The 21,580-nt window shown below is 49.5% G+C and overlaps 1 protein-coding gene across 2 annotated transcripts in view; it reads right to left on the bottom strand.

The window, feature by feature from the left end:
• Positions 1–2,001: 2,001 nt before the first annotated feature.
• The window catches only part of CRYM (crystallin mu), a 33,396-nt gene continuing 13,817 nt past the window's right edge, over positions 2,002–21,580 (bottom strand). Inside the window, exons 3-8 of one of the 2 annotated variants that reach the window (XM_075565984.1) lie at positions 18,520–18,582; positions 17,563–17,664; positions 13,537–13,720; positions 5,385–5,506; positions 4,030–4,114; positions 2,002–2,102 (exon numbers count right to left, since the gene is read on the bottom strand). In XM_075565984.1, coding sequence (XP_075422099.1) covers positions 2,029–2,102; positions 4,030–4,114; positions 5,385–5,506; positions 13,537–13,720; positions 17,563–17,664; positions 18,520–18,582 — 630 coding nt within the window. In that variant the 3' untranslated portion in view covers positions 2,002–2,028. The remainder of the gene's footprint in view (positions 2,103–4,029; positions 4,115–5,384; positions 5,507–13,536; positions 13,721–17,562; positions 17,665–18,519; positions 18,583–21,580) is intronic. The other variant, XM_075565985.1, reaches the window with a different exon arrangement.

Genomic DNA, 21,580 nt, shown 5'->3' with positions numbered 1-21,580 from the left:
TTCTCACCGGTTCCCCCTTCTCTCAATTTTGCCTGCACATGAGTTTCCTCTACCCCTGAAAAAGGTACGAAGATTTTTGTATTGAACGCGGTCATTTTAATTCACATTTTTCAAGGAAGAACAAACATTTGTTGCTGGGCTTTAGCTGCTCGATCAGATTACTGTATATCAAACATGTGACGTCAAGTCACGTGACCCATGGCGTCATTTGACACCTGTGATGTCACGGCACATGACCCCGCGGCGTCATTTGATGGCGCGTTGCCATGGAGACACGTCACAGCGTCTGACGCCCGGTAAGTTTTATTGTTACAAAGGCTTCACGCGATCCCCCGGCATTTAATTTAAATGCCTTGGGGAAGAGCGCGGGACCTCTGCAACCGCCTGCACTCCCCCAGAAAATTTACTCGCCCCCAGTTTGCGCACCCCTGGTCTAGGATATCGGAGCGCTTCATTTAAGAGGTGATTTTTAAGGTTTGTCTTAAAGGTCGGGAGAGAGAAAGGGGTTTAAGTTGAGAGAGAGCTGTAGAGGTGAAAGGGTTGGAGAGGAGACAGTCAGGCTGAGTCCCCGCTGGCGCTGAGCGCGCTCATGCTTGGACAGCGCTCCAAGCATGAGCGCCGGGTGTCCTGCATTTACGCGCGGGGGGGCGGGATGGGGAGATGGGGGGGCATTGCGGGTTAGTGAGCACGCTAGAAACGTAGGTTTTTTTGTGTACCTAAGAACCGGTGAGCATGTGTGCTCGTGCACGAGCACACGCGCACATCGTGAGCGGGGACTTACATATATCTATATATGTAAGTAACCGCCGCAAGCGCCGCCCATTCAGCGCGCTCAGCGCTAGTGGGGACGCAGCCTTATGGGTAGAGCGCAGGAGACGAGCAGGGGCATAGCGAGAGATCAGAACTGATATGTAGGGAGGAGCAGCCGAGTGTAGAGCCTTAAAGGTAAGGAGGAGAATTTTGTGGTTGATCCGATACTTGACGGGAAACCAGGAGAGGGATTTAAGGAGGAGATGAGCAGGGACTGTTTTATGGTTTCGAAATCTGCTATGTGAAATACACGTTGTATTAATGATTCACTAATGATTAATTGATGATTTCACTAACGTTAATACTGGAGACTGATGTTTAATTATGATATGTTTGTCTTCTACTTTACAAAAATCCCCCCTCTCCTCCCTCTTGTTTCGTGTATCCTATCCCACTCCTTTTAAATCTGAAAATACAAATATCTTTGGCGAGAGCCTGGATGGTATGTACTGGATGTTGCTACTTTCTGTTGGTTGCCTGAGTGAAGTTGACTAGGCCGCAGCCATATTATTTCCTCGGGGAAAATAAATAAATCCACCTGAAGAAATGAGGTGCAGTTCTGGCGAATTTTGTGGCTCCGATAAGGTTAAAGAAAAAAATGAACGCCACAGATTGCTGTCGACAAAGTGAATTAAACAGAGAATATGTGAGGAAAACATCAGATTTCTGAAGAAAAAAATGCAACTAAAAGCAAAAGGAATACTTTCATTGCTCAATATGGTGGGTTTTTATATACCAGAATGGCATAAATTTTACAGCAAGGAGACTTTGATAAATATATCTTCCTTAATCCCCTAAAAATGAGTCTTTGATAAATGGTGAACACAATGTTTTGATTTAAGTGTTCTACCTTTATGTCATTTATACATATATTCTAGCACATTCACAATTAGTATTTTTAACAAGTTGTATTTAATAAAAAGACACTAAGCGAGTATGCAGTAAATATATCTGGAACATTATTATTTTTGGAAAGCTATGTAACAAATTAAGTTTAATTAGGCAACAAAATAATGAAGGTGTTTAACAGCTGCAATCTGAGCATTTACACAATGCCTTGGCAAATAGCAAACCTAATCATGTAAAAGTGTTGGGGGAAGAAAAAAAAACATTTTATTTGACATTTAAAGCACAAATACCCGGGAATGTTTTGTACGGACATGTCTTCCGCTGGAAAAGGAAACAATTGAACATGTTCAGTTCTATATTATTCTGTTCCTACTCAATTGCATTACATCTCACCCAAGAATCATACACAAGTTTAGCTGAAACAGTATCTTCAATTGCCAGGCCTGAAAAACAAAAAAAACATTTATAAGAATTAAACAAGAAGTCCCGGAGCCTGCGGCAGCCAGTCAGACGTTTGAAGCATTGCTAGTTCAGAATTAATGATGCAACTTCCTGTTGCCTCGCGTGACTTAAATGGCTGGCCATTTTGTTTTCCCTGAAGGGGATGGTACTGCCACAACCTTTACAGGTATTTATCTCAGGAACCAGGAGGTACCTTGGCTCTGAAGTTAGAGGTCCAGTTCTGAGTACCTCATGTTTTCCATCCATGTAAATAAAAAGGTGGGGGGGGGAGTCAAAGAAAATTGGACGAGGGGGGCTGATCCTCCAAATTATAAAATACATTTTGGGGGGGGGGGGTATTTGTTTAGTCCCCTGAAATGATAGTATACTAAATAATTCTATATACAAAAATTGGGTCAGACAGCCCATTTATTTTCAGTCATTTAAAGTTGTCAAATGAATTGAGACTATGGTCCTGTCCCCCCGAGAGATCCAGACACAATAATATGACAATATATTGACTCCCAGCACTCAAAAAAATCAAAAAGTGCAAGTATTTCAATTCATCATATTGTCTATCTATTGTTTGTAAAGAGATGTTCTTTTTAATTATGCTTCAATCATCAATACACAATATGACTAATTTAAATACGTTAGCTCTTTGATTTAATATATATTCATACAGTGTGCCAAGTAAGTCATATAAGGTGCTTCAAATGTTGCTGATATTTTCCCCAGCACTATTTAGTAAAGTTTTTACCTTCATTTAATTTTAACCAAATGGTGTGTTCTGTGTCTCTCTGCATCTGATAGATCAGAAAACTGTATGGGGTTAATTGCTGGCCAGGTGATTGCATCCCCATTTAGTCGGTATCTTCGAATTAAATTCACTCCGCAACAAAGTATTGCAATGGATTTGCAACATTGGAGTTAAATAACTTTGTGCTGAGCTGTCAAACATCGGCCAGTCCGACCCATTTAATGATAATCTGAGCAGAGACCCAGCATTTAATACATTCATATTACAAAACTGAAGTGTAAGCACAAATGCATGAATAATAGTAATAGTGTTTTCGGTGCACTCTGAAGAATGCCTCCTAATATACAGTATGCAAATGTGAGTCTTTCATTTGCATATTTCTGTACTGCTGGCAAAATAGCAGCCCGCTGATTGAAAAAAAAAAAAACTTTCCTAAACTTGTGTGTAGTACCTTGACTGCAATGCATTAGGCAGGCCTCACTGCGGGGGTTAATGACTGCAGGGGTTAATGGCCACGGAAGGACTGCCTGTGCTAAGAGTACTGTAACTGCCTCATCCAATCAGCATATAGGCTAACTTTCCTGCATAGTGAGGGATAGTCCCAATTTGCTGAACCGGTTTCTACATTCTCTCTGAATAAAGGCCCAGTTCTCCCATTCTGGGAGTTAAGAGGTGCTAAAGGTTAGCGCCCTTTTGTGGATCTGGGGCAACGTTCCCTCCACCAGATTCAGGCCAATGGACAATATAGCGATCTCCGGCTTTTTGCTGCTAAGCCTCCCTTAAATAAATGCCAGATCTTGCTCCGGTGCTCTCAGATATGCCAGGAGGAAGCATTCATGTTCCACTGCTGCTTATCGAGTTGGAAGATGTAACTCCCTGAAATATTAATCCTGTGGGGAATTCCTGCAGATCTCTCAACTTCTCTATCGTCCCGCCACCAATCAACATTGTAACTGGTACGAGGGACGTTAACGGAATTTTCCATGATGTATTGTATCTGATAGTGAACAACTGTCCAGGGTGTTATCAGAAGACCCCAAGTAGAGATCTAACATGGGTTGCATTATTTTCGGGTTCAGCTAATTATTATAGCTTTCTTTTTATTCATAAACTTGCTCTCAAGTCGTCCCTTTACTGCTCACTCTTGCCTGATACATAACTTCACTCACCTACTGACTTAAACACAGTTGTTTTGTCTGGACGAGCGGGTTTTGTTCCCTTCAATACTTCACCAATCTCAGCGTAGATATTTGCCTAGAACACAAGGGAAACATGTTAGGAGTCCATCAAATAGCAAGAACAGGCTACTTTTCCTTGGAATGGGACGTTTCTCACGCGGCCATCGCCGATCAGCCGCAGGGGACAGCTGGCCGTCAGCCGTGTCACCGCTAAGGTAAGTAAGTGGTTAGAGGGATTAGTGTTAGTATTTGATGTTAACGTTAGGGGTTTTGGGTAAGGAGTGTAGGTAAGAGGTCCGATTAAGGGTTTTAGGGTACTGGGTTAAGTTTATGGGTTTTAGGGTAAGGGGTTAAGGTTAGATGTCTTAGGGTAAGTGGTCCGATTAAGGGTAAGTGGTTAAGGTTAGGGGTAAAGGAGTTACAGTAAGGGTTAACAGGTAAAGGATTAACAGGTAAGTAAGTCAGTGAGAAAAGACACAGATTCTGATAGCGACACAGAGTTTGAAGCAGGGGACCTCCTTCTGACATTGAGCAAGTCACTTTATCTCCCTGGGCCTCAAGCACAAAAATCATAGATTGTAAGCTCTATGGGGCAGGGACTGTTTCTGTAACATTCCTATGTGCTGCGTACCGCGCGCTATACTGTAACATTCCTGTGTGCTGCGTACCGCGCGCTATACTGTTATTGCGGCGCGCTTTGAGTCCTATTGGGAGAAACACGCTATCAGAAACAAAGTTATTATTATTACTAACTGTCATGGGAACACGTATTCAACACCACAGAAATATTGATACTTTACAGTGGGCGTATATTTGGCGGTTACACTTTATTTCCCGATTTTAATATATTGAGTCATTTTATTTTGTGTTTTGTTTTAATGCATATCATTAACATACTATGTTTTACTCTTCATGTGGGACATACTCTCTCAGAAATACAGGGCAACTATCTTGTACCTACTCAGTACTTACAGTACTAGTACCTCCTTTCAGGAGCTTCTCTCTCCCGATCATGTATTTTCATATTCCCTGAGAGCATCTCCTACCCTTTATTCTATAGTTATGTGGGATTTTTTCAATATACTTTATTGTAACGCCAATATATATTGAAACTATACCTTTAGTGCTGTTTTTGCTATTAAATATCCAGTCCCTCAAACGCTGTGGCTCCTGTTCAATATTCTGTGAATCGCTTTCCCATGTCAGGGAAGACCTGAGCTTCATTCCTGCCAGCCGATAACTAAATGAATGGAGCTCCGAGCTGACACAGAAAAGCAGCTTCCCGGCATACTGAATAAGGGGCCAATGTCCCAAAAGTGCCCCATTAACATAGAGAGAGGTCTTACCTCCGAAATAATAATGTCCCCACTTTCTCTTGTAGCTGCCTCCCTGGAGTCCACATACAGCACACAGCTCTTCATCAGAACATCATCCAGCTCCCTCCAATCCGGGCGGCAAGCTCCAATAGCTACAGTACAAATAAAATATAATCACATCTGGTGGGCCCTGAACAATAAGCAAAACACTTCTAAACTGCAGCTCAGGAATGGGACTCATAGGGCCACCGGGCAGGGAAGGATGTGAACAAAAGAATACTTGTAGGCTACACAGTACAAAGACATTGGGAAAGAAACCCAAGTATATCTCTAATAGTCTGCACGCCGAGTAATTGTCATTATTGTGTTTAGATTAGTGGAGGTGTTTGAAGCTTAACATTTATTGTGTTAAATTAAAATAAAGCAACTAAAACTAGGGGGGGAGGGAGGGGAGGGATAAAGGTGCAGGTTATGTGATAAGGTTGTCGGATCACAAATCCAAACCTCGTGAGGACACGGATGATCTGTAATGCTTCCACAAGCAGTATAGAGGGCACAGGAGGTTAACATCACTTCAAGGCTGCGCTTATCAAGACGGCGACGCTGATGTCACCCTGCGGTCGCTAGAAAAATCAAATTGAAGTGACTTCCAGCGATTGCGACCAAGCCATCGCGCCTCGCTTACTATAACCGCACGATACACATCGCACCGGCACTATAAGCGCAGCCTAAGACAAGTTGTTTAATGCAGCAGTGCAGCGTTTCCCAAATGGTGGGTCGCGACCCGGCACCGGGCCACGGCACCAAAATTGCCGGGTCGCAGCGAGGCTGGCCGCGCGGTGTCTCCCATCCCCTCTGCTCAATTTTAAAAAAATGGCGGCGATTCCCCCCGCGGTCCCGCGCGCTTGCGCAGGGCCTGCTCCCTTCCTCCCCCTCGCTCCCAATGTGGGACGGAGGGGGAAGTACAAGCTCCTACTGCGGCCCGCATCCCCCCGCGGCCAGCTTCTCGAGCTCACCTCCCATGGCACCCCCTCCCGAGCCCCCCTCCCGAGCCCACCTCCCGTTCCCCCAAGCCCACCTCCCGTTCCCCCAAGCCCACCTCCCATCCCGGGCAGCAGGGGATATCGGGGGCAGCAGGGGAAAGCGTCCGGCGGCAAGGTAAGTCACCCCACCCAGTCACTCCCTCCCACCCAAGTTCCCCTGGCTCCCTCCCTCCCACCCAAGTTCCTCTGGCTCCCTCCCTCCCACCCACCCAAGTTCCTCTGGCTCCCTCCCTCCCACCCACCCAAGTTCCTCTGGCTCCCTCCCTCCCACCCACCCAAGTTCCTCTGGCTCCCTCCCTCCCACCCACCCAAGTTCCTCTGGCTCCCTCCCTCCCACCCACCCAAGTTCCTCTGGCTCCCTCCCTCCCACCCACCCAAGTTCCTCTGGCTCCCTCCCTCCCACCCACCCAAGTTCCTCTGGCTCCCTCCCTCCCACCCACCCAAGTTCCTCTGGCTCCCTCCCTCCCACCCACCCAAGTTCCTCTGGCTCCCTCCCTCCCACCCACCCAAGTTCCTCTGGCTCCCTCCCTCCCACCCACCCACCCAAGTTCCTCTGGCTCCCTCCCTCCCACCCACCCACCCAAGTTCCTCTGGCTCCCTCCCTCCCACCCACCCACCCAAGTTCCTCTGGCTCCCTCCCTCCCACCCACCCACCCAAGTTCCTCTGGCTCCCTCCCTCCCACCCACCCACCCAAGTTCCTCTGGCTCCCTCCCTCCCACCCACCCACCCAAGTTCCTCTGGCTCCCTCCCTCCCACCCACCCACCCAAGTTCCTCTGGCTCCCTCCCTCCCACCCACCCACCCAAGTTCCTCTGGCTCCCTCCCTCCCACCCACCCACCCAAGTTCCTCTGGCTCCCTCCCTCCCACCCACCCACCCAAGTTCCTCTGGCTCCCTCCCTCCCACCCACCCACCCAAGTTCCTCTGGCTCCCTCCCTCCCACCCACCCACCCAAGTTCCTCTGGCTCCCTCCCTCCCACCCACCCACCCAAGTTCCTCTGGCTCCCTCCCTCCCACCCACCCACCCAAGTTCCTCTGGCTCCCTCCCTCCCACCCACCCACCCAAGTTCCTCTGGCTCCCTCCCTCCCACCCACCCACCCAAGTTCCTCTGGCTCCCTCCCTCCCACCCACCCACCCAAGTTCCTCTGGCTCCCTCCCTCCCACCCACCCACCCAAGTTCCTCTGGCTCCCTCCCTCCCACCCACCCACCCAAGTTCCTCTGGCTCCCTCCCTCCCACCCACCCACCCAAGTTCCTCTGGCTCCCTCCCTCCCACCCACCCACCCAAGTTCCTCTGGCTCCCTCCCTCCCACCCACCCACCCAAGTTCCTCTGGCTCCCTCCCTCCCACCCACCCACCCAAGTTCCTCTGGCTCCCTCCCTCCCACCCACCCACCCAAGTTCCTCTGGCTCCCTCCCTCCCACCCACCCACCCAAGTTCCTCTGGCTCCCTCCCTCCCACCCACCCACCCAAGTTCCTCTGGCTCCCTCCCTCCTACCCACCCACCCAAGTTCCTCTGGCTCCCTCCCTCCCACCCACCCACCCAAGTTCCTCTGGCTCCCTCCCTCCCACCCACCCACCCAAGTTCCTCTGGCTCCCTCCCTCCCACCCACCCACCCAAGTTCCTCTGGCTCCCTCCCTCCCACCCACCCACCCAAGTTCCTCTGGCTCCCTCCCTCCCACCCACCCACCCAAGTTCCTCTGGCTCCCTCCCTCCCACCCACCCACCCAAGTTCCTCTGGCTCCCTCCCTCCCACCCACCCACCCAAGTTCCTCTGGCTCCCTCCCTCCCACCCACCCACCCAAGTTCCTCTGGCTCCCTCCCTCCCACCCACCCACCCAAGTTCCTCTGGCTCCCTCCCTCCCACCCACCCACCCACCCACCCAAGTTCCTCTAGCTCCCTCCCTCCCACCCACCCACCCAAGTTCCTCTGGCTCCCTCCCTCCCACCCACCCACCCAAGTTCCTCTGGCTCCCTCCCTCCCACCCACCCACCCAAGTTCCTCTGGCTCCCTCCCTCCCACCCACCCACCCAAGTTCCTCTGGCTCCCTCCCTCCCACCCACCCACCCAAGTTCCTCTGGCTCCCTCCCTCCCACCCACCCACCCAAGTTCCTCTGGCTCCCTCCCTCCCACCCACCCACCCAAGTTCCTCTGGCTCCCTCCCTCCCACCCACCCACCCAAGTTCCTCTGGCTCCCTCCCTCCCACCCACCCACCCAAGTTCCTCTGGCTCCCTCCCTCCCACCCACCCACCCAAGTTCCTCTGGCTCCCTCCCTCCCACCCACCCACCCAAGTTCCTCTGGCTCCCTCCCTCCCACCCACCCACCCAAGTTCCTCTGGCTCCCTCCCTCCCACCCACCCACCCAAGTTCCTCTGGCTCCCTCCCTCCCACCCACCCACCCAAGTTCCTCTGGCTCCCTCCCTCCCACCCACCCACCCAAGTTCCTCTGGCTCCCTCCCTCCCACCCACCCACCCAAGTTCCTCTGGCTCCCTCCCTCCCACCCACCCACCCAAGTTCCTCTGGCTCCCTCCCTCCCACCCACCCACCCAAGTTCCTCTGGCTCCCTCCCTCCCACCCACCCACCCAAGTTCCTCTGGCTCCCTCCCTCCCACCCACCCACCCAAGTTCCTCTGGCTCCCTCCCTCCCACCCACCCACCCAAGTTCCTCTGGCTCCCTCCCTCCCACCCACCCACCCAAGTTCCTCTGGCTCCCTCCCTCCCACCCACCCACCCAAGTTCCTCTGGCTCCCTCCCTCCCACCCACCCACCCAAGTTCCTCTGGCTCCCTCCCTCCCACCCACCCACCCAAGTTCCTCTGGCTCCCTCCCTCCCACCCACCCACCCAAGTTCCTCTGGCTCCCTCCCTCCCACCCACCCACCCAAGTTCCTCTGGCTCCCTCCCTCCCACCCACCCACCCAAGTTCCTCTGGCTCCCTCCCTCCCACCCACCCACCCAAGTTCCTCTGGCTCCCTCCCTCCCACCCACCCACCCAAGTTCCTCTGGCTCCCTCCCTCCCACCCACCCACCCAAGTTCCTCTGGCTCCCTCCCTCCCACCCACCCACCCAAGTTCCTCTGGCTCCCTCCCTCCCACCCACCCACCCAAGTTCCTCTGGCTCCCTCCCTCCCACCCACCCACCCAAGTTCCTCTGGCTCCCTCCCTCCCACCCACCCACCCAAGTTCCTCTGGCTCCCTCCCTCCCACCCACCCACCCAAGTTCCTCTGGCTCCCTCCCTCCCACCCACCCACCCAAGTTCCTCTGGCTCCCTCCCTCCCACCCACCCACCCAAGTTCCTCTGGCTCCCTCCCTCCCACCCACCCACCCAAGTTCCTCTGGCTCCCTCCCTCCCACCCACCCACCCAAGTTCCTCTGGCTCCCTCCCTCCCACCCACCCACCCAAGTTCCTCTGGCTCCCTCCCTCCCACCCACCCAAGTTCCTCTGGCTCCCTCCCTCCCACCCACCCAAGTTCCTCTGGCTCCCTCCCTCCCACCCACCCAAGTTCCTCTGGCTCCCTCCCTCCCACCCACCCAAGTTCCTCTGGCTCCCTCCCTCCCACCCACCCAAGTTCCTCTGGCTCCCTCCCTCCCACCCACCCAAGTTCCTCTGGCTCCCTCCCTCCCACCCACCCAAGTTCCTCTGGCTCCCTCCCTCCCACCCACCCAAGTTCCTCTGGCTCCCTCCCTCCCACCCACCCAAGTTCCTCTGGCTCCCTCCCTCCCACCCACCCAAGTTCTTCTGGCTCCCTCCCTCCCACCCAAGTTCCTCTGGCTCCCTCCCTCCCACCCAAGTTCCTCTGGCTCCCTCCCTCCCACCCAAGTTCCTCTGGCTCCCTCCCTCCCACCCAAGTTCCTCTGGCTCCCTCCCTCTCACCCAAGTTCCTCTGGCTCCCTCCCTCCCACCCAAGTTCCTCTGGCTCCCTCCCTCCCACCCAAGTTCCTCTGGCTCCCTCCCTCCCACCCAAGTTCCTCTGGCTCCCACCCACCCACCCAAGTTCCTCTGGCTCCCACCCACCCACCCAAGTTCCTCTGGCTCCCACCCACCCACCCAAGTTCCTCTGGCTCCCACCCACCCACCCAAGTTCCTCTGGCTCCCACCCACCCACCCAAGTTCCTCTGGCTCCCACCCACCCACCCAAGTTCCTCTGGCTCCCTCCCTCCCACCCACCCACCCAAGTTCCTCTGGCTCCCTCCCTCCCACCCACCCACCCAAGTTCCTCTGGCTCCCTCCCTCCCACCCACCCAAGTTCCTCTGGCTCCCTCCCTCCCACCCACCCAAGTTCCTCTGGCTCCCTCCCTCCCACCCACCCAAGTTCCTCTGGCTCCCTCCCTCCCACCCACCCAAGTTCCTCTGGCTCCCTCCCTCCCACCCACCCAAGTTCCTCTGGCTCCCTCCCTCCCACCCACCCAAGTTCCTCTGGCTCCCTCCCTCCCACCCACCCAAGTTCCTCTGGCTCCCTCCCTCCCACCCACCCAAGTGCCCCTGGCCCTCTCCCACCCACCCAAGTGCCCCTGGCCCCCTATGTGCCTCTGGCCCCCTCCCTAAAAGTGCCCCTGGCCCCCTAGCTCCCACCCACCCAAGTGCCCCTGGCCCCCTCCCTCCCTCCCACCCATGTGCCCCTGGCCCCCTCCCTCCCACCCAAGTGCCCCTGGCCCCCTCCCTCCCACCCAAGTGCCCCTGGCCCCCTCCCTCCCTCTCACCCAAGTTCCCCTGGCCCCCTCCCTCCCTCCCACCCAAGTTCCCCTGGCCCCCTCCCTCCCTCCCACCCAAGTGCCCCTGGCCCCCTCCCTCCCACCCACCCAAGTGCCCCTGGCCCCCTCCCACCCACCCAAGTGCCCCTGGCCCCCTCCCACCCACCCAAGTGCCCCTGGCCCCCTCCCACCCACCCAAGTGCCTCTGGCCCCCTCCCACCCACCCAAGTGCCTCTGGCCCCCTCCCACCCACCCAAGTGCCTCTGGCCCCCTCCCACCCACCCAAGTGCCTCTGGCCCCCTATGTGCCCCTGGCCACCTCCCTCCCTCCCACCCACCCAAGTGCCCCTGGCCCCTGGCCCCCTAGCTCCCACCCACCCAAGTGCCCCTGGCCCCCTTCCTCCCACCCACGTGCCCCTGGCCCCCTCCCTCCCACCCACCCAAGTGCCCCTGGCCCCCTCCCTCCCTTCCACCCAAGTGCCCCTGGCCCCCTCCCTCCCACCCAAATGCCTCTGGCCCCCTCCCTCCCTCCCACCCAAGTGCCCCTGGCCCCCTCCCTCCCTCCCACCCAAGTGCCCCTGGCCCCCTCCCTCCCACCCAAGTGTCCCTGGCCCCCTCCCTCCCACCCAAGTGTCCCTGGCCCCCCTCTCCCACCCAAGTGTCCCTGGCCCCCTCTCCAGTCACTGACATCCGTCGTTGCCTGTAATTCACTGTTTGTGTCTGTGTGCATATAGGGGAGAGCGAGTGTGTGTGTGTGTGTGTATCTGTGTGTGTGTATCTGTATCAGTGTGTGTGTGTATCAGTGTGTGTGTGTGTGTGTAGCAGTGTCTCTGTGTGGCTGCGTGTGTGTCAGTGGCTGCGTGTGTGTCAGTGGCTGCGTGTGTGTGTATCAGAGGCTGTGTGTATATGTATCAGTGTGTGTGTCAGTGGCTGAATGTGTCAGTGGCTGCGTGTGTCAGTGGCTGCGTGTCTGTCAGTGGCTGTGTGTCTGTCAGTGGCTGTGTGTCTGTCAGTGGCTGTGTGTGTGTATCAGTGGCTGTGTGTGTATCAGTGGCTGTGTGTGTATCAGTGGCTGTGTGTGTGTGTGTGTGTGTGTGTGTGTATCAGTGGCTGTGTGTGTGTGTATCAGTGGCTGTGTGTGTGTGTGTGTCTGTGCAGGCCCTATAGGCCAGTATAGGCGATAACATTTTTAGCGGGTCACGAAGGAGAAGTTCAAAAATAACCGGGTCACGGAAAAAAAAGTATGGGAAACCCTGCAGCAGTGTATATAATAGACGGTGTCTAGAAGTAGCAAAAAAGTATAAACACATATATAAAGAATGCACTGAAAACCACAGATTTCGGTGTATGTTTAATCGGTGCAGTACATAGTGGTTAACTGCTTTAGGTGTGGCTAAATACAGCCATAAAACAGGCCTAGGTAAATGTTAATATGAGTGTATGCATGCAGCCACAATAAAGTAATATATTTACACATAAAACCAATGACCTATAGAATAATCAGACCTGTAATCTGGTCAGAAGTACCATAAAGATAGCATGTACTAGACATGTACCGCAAGTTGCACTGACACAATATACAGTACCTAGCTGCCGAGTATATAAAGCCCGACAATAGTATCTGTTCGCTGCCCCGGTAATTACAGCGTTTGGAGCGCTCACCGATCGCCCCAGTCCTTAGACTTCGCCCTTCATGACATCTGACGTCACAGTAAAATCCCAACGCCCTGGAAAAAGTTCCTGTTGGAACGAAAAGTGCGTTGGGGAAGTTACTGTGACGTCAGGCGGCACTAGTTTTTTCGACACTTAATTACTCTACCTGTAGCGATACCAACTATTAACCTCTTAGGGGCTCGCGATTGATACAAGTATTCTCCAGCCGCACTGCCTGTTTATATTCCTCATTTGCTAGTATGACAGTACCAGCCATTTGTGGAAACCTCTGTCTCCAGGCTATTTATCTCAGGATGGAAGAAAGGACGGCACAAAGCTCCCCCTCACCCCCACAAAAAAACAGTGAAAGAAAGCGGGACCTGCAGTTTTAAATAGTGCCAAATAAAAAGAAGTCTGTTCTTGAAGTGAGCAATTCCAATTGCTAAAAGTATAGAAAAAGGTGTAGAATATAGGCAGCACTTAGTCTGATAATGAATCTACGCAACGGGAAAAAGGGGTGCAACGGGAACTAGAGAGGGGCCCCAACACCCTATAAAGTATCCACAGAAAAACCCAACTAGGTTTGCCAGTACTCAAGGGTTAATAACGAACCAATATCAAATGGATATGCCAAAAAAAAAAGTTTCACATTTCTGCATTACTGTGGTAATGTAGAGTCTAGACAATATTACCACGATTTATTTCATTGCTATGGTCTCTAAAGACGAGTATTGCTTGGCAGGTCTCTCTAGCATAGATTCCATTATGACCATAGACACCAATGTGTTGGGTACCATTTACATGTGCGCCAGGCTTGACCCATTCTCCAAATAGCACAGGTTCTCTTGCCATCGTAGCTGTTATTATCACATCAGCGCCAGTCGCGGCTTCTTGCGGGGTTGTGCAAACGCGCACGTCTCCTCCCACGGTCTTTGCAAACTGTTCCGCCTGTTCCTTTCTCCGACTCCAAATCCGAACCTTCATGAGGAGGGTAGAGAAAGCATATTGTACATAGCACATGTTTTTCACTTGGATGGATGTGGTTTATCCATACTAAGAGGACACTAGAGTAGGGGATCTTGCATACAGCAGCACTGACAATGTACAGTATGCAATGCTACACATAGAATGTTGCAGGTACAATAAGTCCCTGGAGATACAACGTCATTTGGTGTGTCCGTTTATAATGGCCAAATACATTTGTAATTTTTACCATTTTTTTAAATATATCTTTTTTTTTAACATAGGTTTGAAGCAGGGGGTCTCTGGAGCTGGACCCCATTCATTTCAGCTCAGGGGACCCCCTGCTTCTGGAGATACTTACCTCCATAGGGGGTGCTGGTATCTCAGCAAACTTTAACGCTACTGCGTCACGCGGGCCAATAGGAAGCCGCACGCACCTGATGACATCACAGCTTCCTATTGGCCCACAGGGCGTGGGAACTTTGAAACTCCCGACATTACGTGATCCCTGCTAGCCGAGCGGCTACCGGCACCCCCTAAGGAGGTCTGTATCTCAGGAAGCAGGGGGTCCCCAGAGCTAAAATGAATGGGGTTCAGCTCCGGAGACTCCCCTGCTTCAATCCTATGTAAAAAAACAATAAAACTATATTTACAACAACAACAAAAAAATAACCAGCATCTTGGATTGCCTTTTAAAGTAACCCCCTGTGTCTTAAGCCCCAAAATGACGTTGTATCTCCAGCGTATCGTTTGATTATTTTTTATACTCATGTGCCTGTTTCTATGGTGGTTGCACACTGATAATCCCCCAGAAAAGAAGGAATTCCATCTTTCACTGATATGTGAGTACAGAAAGTGTTGTGTTCCTGGGGTCAGGGAACACGGGTTCTCTGCATCAGCACAGTCAAGAAGAAGGACGCAAACGGAGAATACAGTGAGTACTGCCCTTAACACAAGGGATCCAGGTCAGGGCATTTAGATTTAACCCTTCTGATATGTACTTTTGAACAAGAGACTTACCTGGAATCATCCTGATTATCTAATGGGGCTTTTATAATCTGCGTATCTCCTTTTATGGCAGATTATTTGGATTAATACAACAAGACAGGTTTCATTTGTTATCCTTCTATGACAGGTTTGAAGCAGCGGGTCTCTGGAGCGGAACCCCATTAATTTCAGCTCTGGGGACCCCCTCCTTCCCGAGCTACTTACCTCTGTAGGGGGTAGGAGTGAGTATATCTTTTCCATTGAAATGTCCAGGTCGCGCGGGCCAATAGGAAGCCGCACCGAATGACATCACAGCTTCCTATTGGCCTGCGTGACGTGAGAGCTTTAAACTTTTACCGAGATACCGGCACCATTACTTTGAGATGACGCCGCCATTATGTTAGGCGCACAGTTTTCTCTGACTGCATAGATAGCGCAACCCCCTGCGGAGGTAAGTATCTCTGGAAGCAGGGGGGTCCCGGAGCTGAAATGAACACAGTTCAGCTTCGGAGACCAGCTGCTTTAATCCTATAATAAGAAAATATTTTTTTTTAAAGTGAAACCCATATTGCTGCTTTAAACAAAGTCTTTTGGTTGCTATCGAATCCCTTTCTACACAAGGAGAGCCAGGATATCCCCCACTTCAAAAGCAATGACATTAACTCTGCTGTGACTCCTATAGGGTACATTTGGCACTACACAAACGCTAAAAGTATAAACATTTTCCAGGATCATTGTCAAGAGTTAGATCACCTTCGGGGTTTATCTTGGAACATGCTTGTGTAGAGCGAAGGTTAGGTTTTAACAGGCTCCTCTGCACATGGGAAGTTACACAGATGAATAGGTTGAGTTTTAACAGAAACAGCACACAGACAAAAGAGCAGCTGCATAGGCATGCATAGTCATTTCTTATATATTTGGTACAATTTTCGAATCACCTGAAAATTACAGGGAACCCTTTAGGGGAACCCCTGTTGAAAATCACCGGCATAAAGTGTTTCAACAAAGCACAGAAGGGAAGCACATTCCAAAGAAAGATGTTCCAGATGAGGTCATTCTTTGAAGCTGGGGGGTGGCTGACGAAGGGGAAATGCGAAGATGTGCTGTACTTCTTCCCGGAAATGGTAGTGCATTCATGGTATAGCTTCCCAACAGAGATGGTAATACAGTAAGGCAATGAAAAAATACTAGGGACACCTAGTACCAAAAATACAAAAGAACGCCACGGAACAAATAGGGTCCGAGATAGAAGTAAGAAACGGTCAAGTGGTTTTTATCTGCTGTCAATTGCTATGTTTCTAACACTGTGGGGAAGCAGCCTCGTTGTCCGGAATTACCCATGTTCTTTTTGTTCTTGGGTACCAGTATAATATTAAAGAAGATAATTCTTGAGAAAGCTACGACGAAACGCGTAGAATTGTGCCTCTGAAGACCCCGTACTGAAGAGCTGGCAGCCGGATTGACCCAGACGCTCCTTCCGCCAGGACCTGTGACATCACTGACGCCGTCGAGTGCGGATACACGGAGTAACGCAGGGATCGGCATTGATTACTGCTCGGCGGGTACTCTCAAATGTCCTAAACATTTTGTGATATATATATATATATATATATATATATATATATATATATATATATATATATATATTCAAACATACTACCCTATTAGTGCACTCCTTCTGTCTCTTATACACTGAATTACCATTGGAGCAACACGCAATACAGAAAAGATTCCATAGGTGTGTTTTAACCAAGGAGCTCCCATCAAAGAGAGAAGTATCTCTGATGTGCTTATATTTTCTTCATCGTATGTGAGTGGGATTGACGCAAGATTTTCTTCACATTTAGAAATGTAATATTTAAATTGGTCTGCACTATTATTATTATTATTATTTTTACATATATTCGTCACTGTCATTGAGAGCGCTCCCCAGTTTTTGGACATTAAAGAAAAGCCTGGACGTGGTGGCCTCAGGCGACCTTTCTGACCTTACTAACGATATTTTTGTTTTAAGACTATATTGGCCACAGAAAAAGTTGAATCTGTGTATCACATTTGTGTGGACATTGGCGTGGAATTGTGATGCTAATACTAGATGGAAACATGTTTAACATTAAACAGGCAATCCAAAAAAATAAAACTAATTACCTAAGCTGCTGGTATATTGGTTCTCCCGTGATCGAGCATCAAAATCCTGTTTCCCAGGGTTCACTAAATGGCCGCCTTTCCGTTTTGAATCAATCCTTCAGTCAGTGTAACTCAGCAATATAAGAATACATTGTAGCTGCTAAAGTAATATTATATATTGTTACAATTTGCAGCTCAAACTGCTGGGAATATTGGCAACAAAGTATCACAAACAGAATTGTGTTACAAAGATTTTGCACTGCTGGGGAGGTGGGCTAAAGTCTGCTATAGAAATCAAAGGATGCTCATTATATTAAAACTCATTTAAAAAATGGCATTAAGAGTTGAATTTTATAATAAAACAACTTAGTAATTATTATCTAATACTACAGATCTGATTTTATTTTTAAACACACATTTAGGATATTGCTTGGATTGCTCCTTTAAAGGACTTTATACTGTGTTACCAGAAGATCAATGCTGCCGATTTTAATAATCTCCATACAGTGCCACAATGACACAAACAAGACAACTTTACCATTTGTACGGCAAGTATGTTTGCAGAAAATGACCCCGTTACAGGCCTAGAGCACACTCCCAACATTTCATTGAATTCCCGCCTGCATGGGAGATACATCTTTTAATTGTCTCCCTAGCATTGCACAACTAAACGTGAGCACGTCTCAAGCGTGCCAAAGCAAATGAATCAATCCCTTCACTTCATAATGACAGCTATTATTTACCTCTCTGAATGCAAACTGCTGAGAAAAGGCCTCGTAATGGCTGTGTGCCTGAGCACCAGAGCCCAGAATGCACAGCACTTCAGCAGGCGAGGGTCTGAGAACCTGGAACAAAAGGGCACATTGGAGCAGGACAACACCCACTGTTATTTCTTTCTTGGCATTGGCAGTAGAAAATTCTTCATGATTAGTTCTCATTTAGATTCAAACCACATCAACAGCGTAAGAACTAAAACTGCAGTAACTTACATGCATAGCATATATATGTTACCTTAGGGGTGGCCAACTCCAGTCTGCAAAGGTCACCAACAGGTCTGGTTTTCAGGATATTCCTGCTTCAGCACAGGTGATTCAATCAGTGGCTCAGTCATTATGATTGAGCCACCTGTGCTGAAGCAGAGATATCATGAAACCCTGACCTGTTGGTGGCCCTTGAGGACTGGAGTTGGCCACCCGTGTTACCCTAAATATTGTCCTACACAGTGGTCAAAATAGCTTTAAAAAAAAAAAAGTACTGATACTGTGCCTGACTTAATGAGGCAATCCAAGCAGCTTCAAAATATATTTAGTTTCGTTTTAATATATACAGCATTTGATTACCTTTATTACTAATTACCGAAGCTGCCAATTAATTGGTTCTCCAGTGATCGATTTCCAGGAGCCATCAGCTGAAGAACCAAGAACTGCAGGAAAGAACTGTCTGAAGACATTTGTGACTGTGTTTAGGAACCAGCAGTAAAGTTCTTAGGGACACAGTTTGAGAACCCCTGGTGTACATCCAGTGCTGATAACATGAGCTTTTTAGAGCGATCTGAAATAAATTTCAGTGGTTAAGGGGTTTATTCCATAATTATCCGAAAAATACCCATTGCTCTTCCGCCGTTGGCCGTTTCGAAGCTTAAGCGCCTAAGAAAGACGTCTCACAGTTAGTGTACATTACCATACGGGGCGGTGTTTTACCTTTGTTGCAATGGCAGAAACTGCAGCTGTTCTCTTATCTGTTATTACATTTCCAGCGATTACCTGAAACCCCAAAACAGTGATATAATGACAAATTAGTAAATAAGCGCTAGTACTATACAACATACAATAAACCAAAATATTAATAAAAGTAAAAGTCCCAATGTCATTGAAGTTCAAAGGCCGCCTAACCGGTCTACCTGGCTTCTCAAAAACCAGAAAGTACTTTTGGAGCAATTGACCTATATGGTGCCAACGATGACAATAATAAAAGATGTGTTTTAGTCAAACCAAACCCTTAGATGGATCCAGATGAACGCCGCCAACTTCTAGTGTCCAGAATAGTCTTGATGCAGTCTCACTCGATCATACACATGTATAAAAGACAAGAAAAGAGTATACAAGACACCAATGGTGCAATACCCTTGATGGCAAAATAGAATAGCTGACTAGGATATAAAACAAATGTTGACACTAGAAGTTGGCGGCATTCATCTAGATCCATCTAAGGGTTTGGTGTGACTAAAACACATCTTCTATTATTGTCATAGTTGGCGCCATATATGTCAATTGCTCCCAAAACAGTGATGTCACATCATAGGTGAATAACAGAGCTTTGGTATGTCAACCTGTGTTTAAACCGTGTGCAGCCCAATGCTAAAACTAAGATACAGGTGGATTTCTCCATGAAAGTCTTCTGTCTGTTCTGTGTGGGGTTCTTCTAGCCACAGTCTTGGGTTGAAGCAGCAATCCCACCAACTCAAACCTGAGGTCCTTCTGGAGTTCGACTGCGCTATATTTAAATCTGGGAACCTCCTGGGTCCCAAGACACTTACCGGTTTCGTTGTTTTTCGGCTTCTACTAAGGAAATCAAAATCCCGTGGGTCCTGCGCGCCAAAAGGAAGTTGGAGCTTCCTCAGAAGATGACATTGTAGCTTTCTATTGGATAACCACTGGTGCCATCTTTAAAGATCGAGGAAGCAGAACCAGCAACTAAACCGGTAAGTATCTCAAGACCTTGGGTGGTCTGGAACTGAACAGCCCTATTTTTAGGTCTTGGAACCCTCCGTTTTCCGATATATTGGCCAGTTTAGTTGTTTTGTCGCACACTAGAAAAATCTAAATGGTCACCTAATCCCGCTGATTTTACGGGGCCAATAGAAAGCTGCAATGACATCCCTATTGGATGACCGCAGGTACCATCTTTGAAACTCAAGGAAGGAAAACTAGCAATTAAACCAGTATCTCCAGAACTGCAGGGTCCCCCGAGCTAAATATAGCGCGGTTAAGCTCTGGTGGACCCCCTGGTTAGAATTATGAACAAATATCTATAGGTAACTGTAGATATTTAACTATTTATACAAACCAGTCAGTATTTTACATCAACTATGGCATCATACAGGGGGGGGAAACAGGGTATGCAGAGGTGTGTGTTGCTAAATACACATTTGCATACCTTGCAGACGCACTTACCAGAACACCCTCCTACTGTCTCTATACGTTCTTCCTACTTACCAATTAGATTGTAAGCTCTTCGGAGCAGGGACTCCTTTTCCTAAATGTCACTTTTATGTCTGAAGCGCTTCTTCCCATTATGTGTTATTTGTATTATTTGTTATATATATGATTGTCGCGTGTATTACTGCTGTGAAGTGCTATGTACATTAGTGGTGCTACAGTATATAAATAAAGATATACATACTGTACCTGCCAGGTCAACAGTATTATAGAATCCAGGCCAGTCTTTCTTCACGTATCACAGTCTTACACTCAATTTGCTAATAGAGAATCACACGCGAATACAAAACCAGGACTGGATCCTAATCACCCGGCTGACCTGGGGTTAGTTAGTGGGCAGGTGTGCAATGTAACCCTTTGGTTGGATAACTGGTCTTGGTTGCTACACAGCCACTGGATATTTTGTCCCAGCTTCCCAGCTCTCTTTAGCAGCATCCCAGCTATGCCAGGCTCACCGGTGAGCTCGACAAATCAAATGTGACACAGGAACATCCATCATCTCAGTGCAGCAACTGCTAAATCATCCATTAATAAATGGATTTGGGAACTCTCATGTCACTTTACAGCACAGCTCTCATTGGATATTATAGCTCAGGGGGGTGCAACTACAGTAGTCAGGACCCCCCAACAGGTCAGGTTTTCAGGATATCCCAGCTTCAGCACAGGTGGCTCAATCAGTCCCTGCTTCAGCACAGGTGTCTCAATCAGTCCCTGCTTCAGCACAGTGGTGGATGGAGTTAACCCCCGTAGCTAGTGCTCAGGAGCTGTCGGCATGTAGATAAAATGAATCTTCATATATAAATGACCACGGTTAGGCCGATTATGAAAGCAGTTCACAGAGGCTCCTTGTGTGCTGCGGACTACCATACGGGAGGGGGGGGTGAACATGCCGGGAGAAGGAAACGGAGATGCCGGTGAACTCAATGTAGGGTGTATCCTCCGGCAGACATCCAACCTACTGCACCGTAACCCCCGCTGTCCCCGGTGAGCCACACAGTCACTGGCGTCATGCGGCGGGTAGGTACTCACGATACTTGGACAAAGTTCCACACCAGGAAAGAAACGCGTCAGAGTTGGTGTGATATATGTACCTACGCTCTAGCACATTAAATTCTTAATTTTTAATTCATTGTGTTTGGTGTTTCTAATTACTACCAGTGCACCGCTTTTGCTACCATTTTTTCTATTTCCTGCTTCAGCACAGATGGCTCAATCAGTGGCTCAGTCTTCGACAGAGCCACTGATTGAGCCACCTGTGCTGAAGCTGGAATATCCTCACAAACTAAGCTGTTGGGGGGGGGGGGAGGATCACTAACAGGCTGTGCTTTTGCTTGGCAATTGTGTGGTGAACCATAAGTTAATCACCTATTCCGGTGCTCAAATGTTAGCTGTAAGTTCCTCTGATGAACATATATAGCCTCCCTAAACCCCATAGGTGAGGGGGAAGGGGTAAATGGAAAGAGGACAGCCCGTATGGAAGTTTTAAACTGCTGGAGTAACCAAACAACTGGTCTAGGAATAAGCACCAATCGTGTTGTGTATA

Source organism: Ascaphus truei, chromosome 11 (genome assembly GCF_040206685.1).
Source record: "Ascaphus truei isolate aAscTru1 chromosome 11, aAscTru1.hap1, whole genome shotgun sequence".
In the NCBI taxonomy this organism is placed as follows: Eukaryota; Metazoa; Chordata; class Amphibia; order Anura; family Ascaphidae; genus Ascaphus; species Ascaphus truei.
The sequence above is the reverse complement of the archived record's forward strand: the minus strand, read 5'-3'. Positions and strand labels throughout refer to the sequence as shown.